The sequence below is a fragment of the Salmo trutta genome, chromosome 30 (assembly GCF_901001165.1).
Source record: "Salmo trutta chromosome 30, fSalTru1.1, whole genome shotgun sequence".
NCBI lineage: Eukaryota > Metazoa > Chordata > Actinopteri > Salmoniformes > Salmonidae > Salmo > Salmo trutta.
The window spans coordinates 14,522,498-14,531,951 of NC_042986.1; the positions used below are offsets into that span (position 1 = coordinate 14,522,498).

General features: G+C 42.3%; 1 protein-coding gene across 4 annotated transcripts; it reads right to left on the reverse strand.

Annotated features, from left to right (window-relative positions):
• Positions 1 to 3,210: 3,210 nt before the first annotated feature.
• Positions 3,211 to 8,049, reverse strand: LOC115168051 (dnaJ homolog subfamily C member 5). 4 transcript variants are annotated; one of them, XM_029722915.1, is made up of 6 exons: positions 7,937 to 8,049; positions 6,490 to 6,546; positions 6,146 to 6,283; positions 4,386 to 4,599; positions 4,033 to 4,204; positions 3,211 to 3,826 (listed from the first exon to the last, which is right to left on the reverse strand). In XM_029722915.1, the coding sequence occupies exons 3-6, from the start codon at positions 6,259 to 6,261 to the stop codon at positions 3,720 to 3,722; spliced, it is 609 nt and encodes a 202-aa protein (XP_029578775.1). In that variant the 5' UTR covers positions 6,262 to 6,283; positions 6,490 to 6,546; positions 7,937 to 8,049; the 3' UTR covers positions 3,211 to 3,719. The 4 variants fall into 4 exon arrangements, with proteins under 4 accessions (XP_029578775.1, XP_029578776.1, XP_029578777.1 ...); XM_029722916.1 differs by having other exon boundaries at positions 6,479 to 6,546; XM_029722918.1 differs by having other exon boundaries at positions 3,721 to 3,826; positions 4,012 to 4,204.
• Positions 8,050 to 9,454: the final 1,405 nt, after the last annotated feature.

Genomic DNA, 9,454 nt, shown 5'->3' on the forward strand with positions numbered 1-9,454 from the left:
TGCTGCGGGAAATACAAATAGCCACCTGTGCAGGCTGTGCTGGATCTTTCAGCGTTGGTAAAATATCCATCAAGTGGTAAAATGAGTGAGCGCTGAAGAGAGGATTCCACAGCACGGGCTCTGTCTCCATCTACCCCATATTCTAGTGTAGGCCTACAGTATTTCATAGGCCTATTGAATGTAGAATATTATGTTTTCAGTCTACTGAAATAGCACGACACTTAATGATACTTGAATATCGTAATTGCAGCATAGCATGAGAATTGAAATGATAAACAAAACAAAGGTAAATGTTCAAGAACATTTATTTTACCAACAGCAAATCAGATCAATGACCCACTTTGTTTTCTTTCAGACACACAAGTATTACCATGCTACAACATAAAGGTCAAGATTTATACTACATATTTAAGTGTATGTACAAGAGACCTTAACCATTAAACCATGCGTTGCAAAATTTAATGGCCACATCAAAACAACATACCATTTATAACTATAGCCGCTCATCATCAAAACCATGATAAAATAAGATACCTTAAATAAAATTGCATCAAATTACTATATCACTATCATTACACTATATGTCCTCTGTATCAAGAACATGTTATGTCACCATTTCCTGATCATTGATCCAGTAGTCTTTAGGTTTTTTAAACACACATTGCGTTCAACTCATTTAACAATTAGCATTTTCCAACATGTCAATGAAGAAGCGATAATAGGTAGGTATATCTATGGTATTTTTTCTCAGGAGGGCACAGCAAACATTGTAAAAGGATCACACAGGTCAAATAACCGTACCATCAAAAGCAGAGGGCAGGCAAGAGAAGCTCAGAAACCCATTATTGTAAACCATTGAAACACATAATTGGCATTAATGAAAAAAACAAACGATGAAGATAATGGCTGTTTATGGCAAGTTATGTATTAGTTACACTGGACGTATATTCCGGTCTAAATATTTCTATTAAAAACATTAGTATATTCTGGTTATAGGATAAGAGCTGCCTGTAGTAGTGCTAGCCCACTCAATATCGACACTCAGAATTCAATGATGGTAAACACAAATTAACAGCATTGGACAATTACAAAACTCTTTAGAATTCCCTTCAACACAACTATAAAAACACGATGATGATAATATTCTTCAAATGCTCACAAGTTTTTCCTACACATGATCTTTTTCGTCACATCTAAACATAGATGAATAGTGCTCGGAATAAAACGGACATCGCACTCTAAATATGGATCAGGTCAAGGTCCTTGGCTTAGACAGTGTGGGGTACCACTTGGAACCACAACAACAGAAAGCACTGGTAAAACGTGTTAAATAACTGGATATCGAGAACATCCATTCAAATGTGCAGAGAAGTGTTGCTCAGAGATGTCTGGGACGCACGCGTCCAAGCAATCCAACGGGACTGTGGGTGGCACAGTGGCAAGTAAAACTACACAAAATATACACGTGTAAACAAACCTATATGTATCATATTTATCTTCTGGTGTTAGTCAGTTCTTCAATGCAGGGAAGTTAGAGGCAAGATTACAAGCATTCAATTCAGGTTTCAGGGGCAGGACAAAACAATACTTCCTACACAAAACAAGAGACCAAAGTAAGCCAAGTCAGATAACAGAAAAGCCAAGATCCACCAAATGTTAAGAAAACAATGGCGTCATCATCAGCATTTCATGATATTGCTTGCCGTCGTAAATCCCTACCCCCCTTCTACATGCACAGGTCTCAGGGCAACATAACCACAATGCAATTGGAAGGGCACAAACACAGGTAAACAGGAGTCCAAATCGATGGGTTTAAAAGTGGATGAAGGAGCTATATGTTTATAGCTGGCATCAGCTGATGGCAATTCCAAACTGAGCACTGTGTAGCTCAAACCTTGGATGTTTAATGATTACTCCAGCATGAAGCAAAGACAATGAACAGCAAAACACCTCACTATCCAGAACTCCCTGAGCCGAGCCTCTTATCAGTGAGCAAAAAACATCAAGTAAACTGTACCCCAAAGGAATCACACTCACAAATACAGTACTAGCCAAAAGTTTGGACACACCTTCTCATTCAAGGGTTTTTCTTTATTTTTACTATTTTCGACAGTGTAGAATAATAGTGAAGACATCAAAACTATGAAATAACACATATGGAATCATGTAGTAACCAAAAAAGTGTTAAATCAAAATATGTTATATTTGAGATTCTTCAAAGTAGCCACCCTTTGCCTTGATGACAGCTTTGCATACTCTTGGCATTCTCTCAACCAGCTTCATGATTAATGCTTTTCCAACAGTCTTGAAGAAGTTCCCACATATGCCGAGCACTTGTTGGCTGCTTTTCCTTCACTCTGCGGTTCATCTCATCCCAGACCATCTCAACTGGGTTGAGGTCAGGTGATTGTGGAGGCCAGGTCATCTGATACAAGTCATCTGATGCAGCACTCCATCACTCTCCTTCTTGGTCAAATATCCCTTACACAGCCTGTAGGTGTGTTGGGTCATTGTCCTGTTGAAAAACAAATGATAGTCCCACTAAGCGCAAACCAAATGGGATGGCATATCGCTGCAGAATGCTGTGGTAGCCATGCTGGTTAAGTATGTCTTTAATTATAAATAAATCAGTGTCACCAGAAAAGCACCCCCACACCTCCTCCTCCATGCTTCACGGTGGGAACCACACATGCAGAGATCATCCATTCACCTTCCCTGCGTCTCAAAATGACACGGCGGTTGGAACAAAAACCTCAAATTTGGACTTATCAGACCAAAAGACAGATTTCCACCGGTCTAATGTCCATTGCTCATGTGTCTTGGCCCAAGCAAGTCTCTTATTATTATTGGTGTCCTTTACTAGTGGTTTATTTGCAGCAATTCGACCACGAAAGCCTGATTCACACAGTCCACTCTAAACAGTTGATGTTAAGATGTGTCCGTTACTTGAACTCTGTGAAGAATTCTTTTGGGCTGCAATCTGAGGTGCAGTTACTCTAATGAACTTCTCCTCTGCAGCAGAGGGAACGCTGGGTCTTCCTTTCCTGTGACAGTTTAGAGAATGCCAAGCGTGTGCAAAGCTGTCATAAAGGCAAAGGGTGGCTAAGAATCTCAAATATAAAATAGATTTTGATTTGTTTAACACTTTTTTGGTTACTACATGATTCCATATGTGTTATTTCATAGTTTTAATGTCTTCACTATTATCCCACAATGCAGAGAATAGTCCAAATAAAGAAAAACCCTTGAATAAGTAGGTGTGTCCAAACTTTTGAATGGTACTGCACGTATTGCACATACCTATGCACCAATAGAATTCTGAAAGCACAACAAATGTCACATTCAACAAAATAAAACAAATGAAAACAATGATTTTTTTTCTCAGTGCATGCTACACCATCACACTGAATATGGAAAGGGGACTGTGGGGATGGAGGATTGTGAGGTCAAAGGCCAAAGAATACAAAAGAACAAAAGGGAAGGAAGCAAACAATTTCTTTCTCTTTCTTCCTACATAGAGGCGGGAGTGGACCACTCTGGAGAGGGTGGAAATGGGGGGGGGGGGGGGGGGGGTCTTCAAGAGTTTTGTATGTAGGCCAAGCTCGCTCCTCCATCTCCTCTCCAGGACATGGCGCTCTTAGTGAAGTTGAAACAGATTGCCCCTATCATCCTTTTAAGGTGGAGCAGGGTAGCAGGCAGGGCCACAGGCCTGACAGGGTTTAGTTGAAGCCCATGTCGGTCTGGTAAGAGGAATGGTGACCATCTGACGTCAGCTGGGTGGTCTCTGTCGCTGATGGCTGCACCAAGATGGCTTCACCGCCACCCTCTGTCAGAGAGAGAGCGTTACACACGCACACACACACACACACAGGGTAAGATATAAAAGGTCAGTGATGATGGCACTCCATAGTAAATTACAATGCAATTGAGACAAGTCAAGTGTTAGTGACAGGGTTGCAAACTTCTGGTAAAGTTATGTGATTTGTGTTCATGCAGAAACATGTTTCTTACACAATAAGCAGTCGATCTCACCTCTCTCGTCAGACTGCATCTGGGCCTCCAGGTCCTCAGGGGACACATAGAAGTCGGGCTCCTGGCCCTCTGGGGGCCGTGGTTTACACTTCCCACAGCAGCAGTTACAGCAACAACACAGACAACAACAGAAGTAGCAGCCAGTGGCCAGGCCACAGAACACAAACAGCGCCTGCAGAGGGAAAACAAGGCAGTGTGTGAGAGAGACAGAGATATCAAGAAGAAGAAAAAACAATAACAATAGCTCTTTTTATAGGGTTTGTGTTATAAAATATAGTGTTTTATATTTGACCCTAAGTCCGCTACATGTCGACCCTTCGCGTCCCCACCTCCCCATGGCCCCTCAGTCTCACCTTCGCCCACCAGCTGGACAGAACAAAGTAGGTGTTCACATTCTCCTCGCCAAACTGCTCAGCCACGTACAGTCCCAGGGAGCCGTACTTGTCATAGATGTTCCGCTTGGTGGGGTCGTTCAGAATGGCATGGGCATTGTTGATCTCCTTAAACTTGTCAGAAGCTTCTGGGTTATCTGGGTTCTTATCAGGGTGGAATTTCAACGCAAGTTTTCTAAGAACACAGAGTGAGAATTAAAACCTACCAATAAAGACAACATACAGTGCATTCGGAAAGTATTCAGACCCCTTGACTTTTTCCAAATTTTGCTACGTCAAAGCCCAATTCTAAAATGTATTAAATAAAACATTTCCTCATCAATCTACACACAATACCCCATAATGACAAAGCAAAAACATGTTTTTATACATTTTTGCAAAACAAAAACATATTTACATAAGTATTCAGACCCTTTGCCATGAGACTCGAAATTGAGCACAAGTGCATCCTGTTTCCATTGATCATCGTTTCTACAACTTGATTGGAGTCCACCTGTGGTAAATTCAATTGATTGGACATGATTTGGAAAGGCACACACCTGTCTATATAAGGTCCCACAGTTGACAGTGCATGTCAGAGCAAAAACCAAGCCATGAGGTTGAAGGAATTGTCCATAGAACTCCGAGACAGGATTGTGTCGAGGCACAGATCTAGGGAAGGGTACCAAAAAAATTTATGCAGCATTGAAGGTCCCCAAGAACACAGCGCCTCCATCATTCTTAAATGGAAGAAGCTTGGAACCACCAAGACTCGTCCTAGAACAGACCACCCGGCCAAACTGAGCAATCAGGGGAAAAGGTCTTGGTCAGGGAGGTAACCAAGAACCCGATGGTCACTCTGACAGAGCTCCAGAGTTCCTCTGTGTAAATGGGAGAACCTTCTAGAAGGGGAACCATCTCTGCAGCACTCCACCAATCAGGCCTTTCTGGTAGAGTGACCAGACGGAAGCCACTCCTCAGTAAAAGGCACGACAGCCCGCTTGGAGTTTGCCAAGAGGAACCTAAAGGACTCTGACCATGAGAAACAAGATTCAAAGTACAGAGAGATCCTCGATGAAAACCTGCTCCAGAGCGCTCAGGACCTTAGACTGATGCGAAGGTTCACCTTCCAACAGGACAACGACCCTAAGCACACAGCCAAGACAACGCAGGAGTGGCTTCAAGACAAGTCTTTGAATGTCCTTGAGTGGCCCAGCCAGAGCCCAGACTTGAACCCGATCGAACATCTCTGGAGAGACCTGAAAATAGCTGTGCAGCGATGCTCCCCATCCAAGCTGACAGAGCTTGAGAGGATCTGCAGAGAAGAACGGTAGATACTCCCCAAATACAGGTGTGCCAAGCTTGTAGCGTCATACCCAAGAAGACTCAAGGCTGTAATTGCCGCCAAAGGTGCTTCAACAATGTACAGAGTAAAGGGTCTGAATACTTACGTAAATTTGATTTTTCATTTTTTTATTTTTTATAAATTTGCATACATTTCTAAAAACCTGCTTTTGCTTTGTCATTATGCGGTATTGGGTGTAGATTGATGAGGGGGGAACAATTTAATCAATTTTACAATAAGGCTGTAATGTAAGAACATTTGGAAAAAGTCAAGGGGTCTGAATACTGTAAGGCTATATTTATACGTGGCACAACTCTAAATTGAATTTGTCTTTTTTTTGTTACTTATGAATATTAGTATGACTACTACAGTAAGTGTCTGTGCCTCGCTGACTGACCTGTAGGATTTCTTGATATCGTCGGGAGTGGCTAGCTTGTCAATGCCAAGCACAATGTAGAGTGATTCACCAGAGGTGGAGAGTGAGCGCTGCCTTGCCTGTTCATGAGCTGCCATGATGCCTCACGTCCTTCACAATCTGTAAACAGAGAAAAGGAAGCAATGCACCTGTTTACTTATAAATGAGTCATGGCTATTCTATTATTCAGCCTACAGCACCCTGTGTGTTGACTAAAGCAGTGTTTTTTTTCTTCCATTCTCACAAATACAGTGCATGTGCAATTCTGCTCCAAATTCACTAAATACTCCCACACTCCAGGAATCTATTGGACACCTTATCCCTACCGCCACTCCAAATTGGTGCACTGTCAGCAGGGTTTCCCTGACTCCAGTAGGCCTACCCTGTAAAAGGAGAGCAGAGTAAATAATCTGCCTGTAACACTAGATGCCATCTCCCTCCAACAACAGATTAGACAATTTAGTCACATACTGTTAAATTATCTTGGGTTTGTATTTAGAATAGGTCTACAAATGCCAGAATCCTGTAGCTATTACTAAGTCAATAACAAATTCGCTTGTCATTTTCAGTCACTCTGTTGTCAAATTTGGAGCTGAGGTCTCACGCAAATAACTATCTTTAATTGCAATGTGTACTCTAGGGGTCTTTTTTCAAACTAGCTACTCTGTCATTGTCAATTGTTGCAATAGGAAATCAGTAAGAAGTTAACAAATCACCTTGCGCAGTCAGAAGCTACAGCATGATGTTTCAAACACGAAGATACTAATAGCTTCAGACAGCACAAGGGCATATAGTATCCAGAGGATCTCAAGGGCCTATAGCATTAAGAAACCATCACTGCAGAAGGCCCTTGAGGGTAAGGCCAAAATGCTTCATCTTGAGCATTTTCCATCATAGGCCAATCCCTGAATAAAAAACGAAGTCAGTTCAAATAATGTATCGGAAATGTTGAGACTGAGGTGGTCCTGGGGAGTGAGAATCATTATTTACATCCAAGGAAGCAGCCGGCCACATAGACTAGGTTTATTGAGGAAGCAGCCGGCCACATAGACTAGGATTATTGAGGAAGCAGCCGGCCACTTAGACTAGGTTTATTGAGGAAGCAGCCGGCCACATAGACTAGGTTTATTGAGGAAGCAGACGGCCACATAGACTAGGTTTATTGAGGAAGCAGACGGCCACATAGACTAGGTTTATTGAGGAAGCAGCCGGCCACATAGACTAGGTTTATTGAGGAAGCAGACGGCCACATAGACTAGGTTTATTGAGGAAGCAGCCGGCCACATAGACTAGATTTATTGAGATGGCGGACTAGTCGTAAAATAATCTTCAACCCCCAACCGAAATAAACTACTGTATCTTCAACCTCCAGCCGAACTAGCCTGTACCATTCATATGCCATGTCACAACGCCTGATCAAATGACTCATTTTCACAAAAATCGACGTTTGCAAAATGTAAAAACCCGTACGCTTTGACGCTGGTTAAATGAATTGAATACATGACCATCATTCATGGAATGTCCGTTTGCCATAAGGACAAAGAAAGAATATAATACATATTCAGGATTATTTAGAATCTGTAAATGCGATGCTTGGTGCAGTTAATCTCTGTAGCTGCATCACCAGCAGGACTGCGCAGCATCCATGTTGGTTTGCTTGCTGGCCTTCTCTAGATGTAAGATAGAACTCGCTCAAATCAGCAGTAATTTTCAAGGGCAAAGGGAAAATGGGTACAAAAAAAATAAACAATCCACATCCATGAGAATGCTTACCTCTTGTCGTTGGTTTTGATGCACTGTATAGGGAAATGATCCAGAGAGATATAATAACGGTATGTGATTATGGTCGCATCCCAGAGAACCGCGCGCACCCACCAAACCCAACCATGGACAGCTGCAGTATATTGTCCCCGCCCCCCGACCAAACCCCCAATCGACGTGCGCATACTCATTGATTGGGACTGAAGTGTATTTTTTTATTTTTTTTATTTAACCTTTATTTAACTAGGCAAGTCAGTTAAGAACAAATTCTTATTTACAATGACGGCCTAGCAACAGTGGGTTAACTGCCTTGTTCAGGGGCAGAACGACATATTTGGGTGCCCCTCGTACTGCTGTTCAGTAATAGGAAATAAACATAACTAACTACAACGTGAAAAAGTATTTTGATCTTGAAGTCATTTTGAAGAAAAATAAAATATAAACGGAACATGTAAAGTGTTGGTCCCATGTTTCATGAGCTGATATAAAATATACCAGAAATGTTCCATAAACACAAAACACATATTTCTCTAATTTTTTGCACAATTTGTTTACATCCCTGTTTGTGAGCATTTCTCCTTTGCCAAGATAATCCATCCACCTGTCAGGTGTGGCATATCAAGAAGCTGATTAAACAGCATGATCATTACACAGGTGCACCTTGTGCTGGGGACAATAAAAGGCATTTCTAAAATGTGCAGTTTTGTCACACAACACAATGCCACAGATGTCTTAAGTTTTGAGGGAGCGGGCAACTGGCATGCAGACTGCAGGAATGTCCACCAGAGCTGTTGCTAGAGAATTGAATGTTAATTTCTCGACCATAAGTCGCCTCCAAAATCATTTTAAAGAATTTGGCAGTATGTCCAACCGGCCTCATAACTGCACCTCATCTACGCTCAAGGTCCTAAACGATATTGTAACCGCCATCGATAAGAAACAATACTGTGCTGCCATATTCATTGACCTGGCCAAAGCTTTCGACTCTGTCAATCACCACATTCTCATCGGCAGACTCAATAGCCTTGGTTTCTCAAATGTTTGCATCGCCTGGTTCACCAACTACTTCTCTGATAGAGTTCAGTGTGTCAAATCGGAGGACCTGTTGTCCGTACCTCTGGCAGTCTCTATGCGGGTGCCACAGGGTTCAATTCTTGGGCCAACTCTTTTCTCTGTATACATCAATGATGTCGCTCTTGCTGCTGGTGAGTCTCTGATCCACCTCTACGCAGACGACACCATTCTGTATACTTCTGGCCCTTCTTTGGACACTGTGTTAACAAACCTCCAGACGAGCTTCAATGCCATACAACTCTCCTTCCGTGGCCTCCAACTGCTCCTAAATACAAGTAAAACTAAGTGCATGCTCTTCAACCGATCGCTGCCTGCACCTGCCCGCCTGTCCAGCATCACTACTCTGGACGGTTCTGACTTAGAATATGTGGACAACTACAAATACCTAGGTGTCTGGTTAGACTGTAAACTCTCCTTCCAGACTCACATTAAACATCTCCAATCCAAAGTTAAATC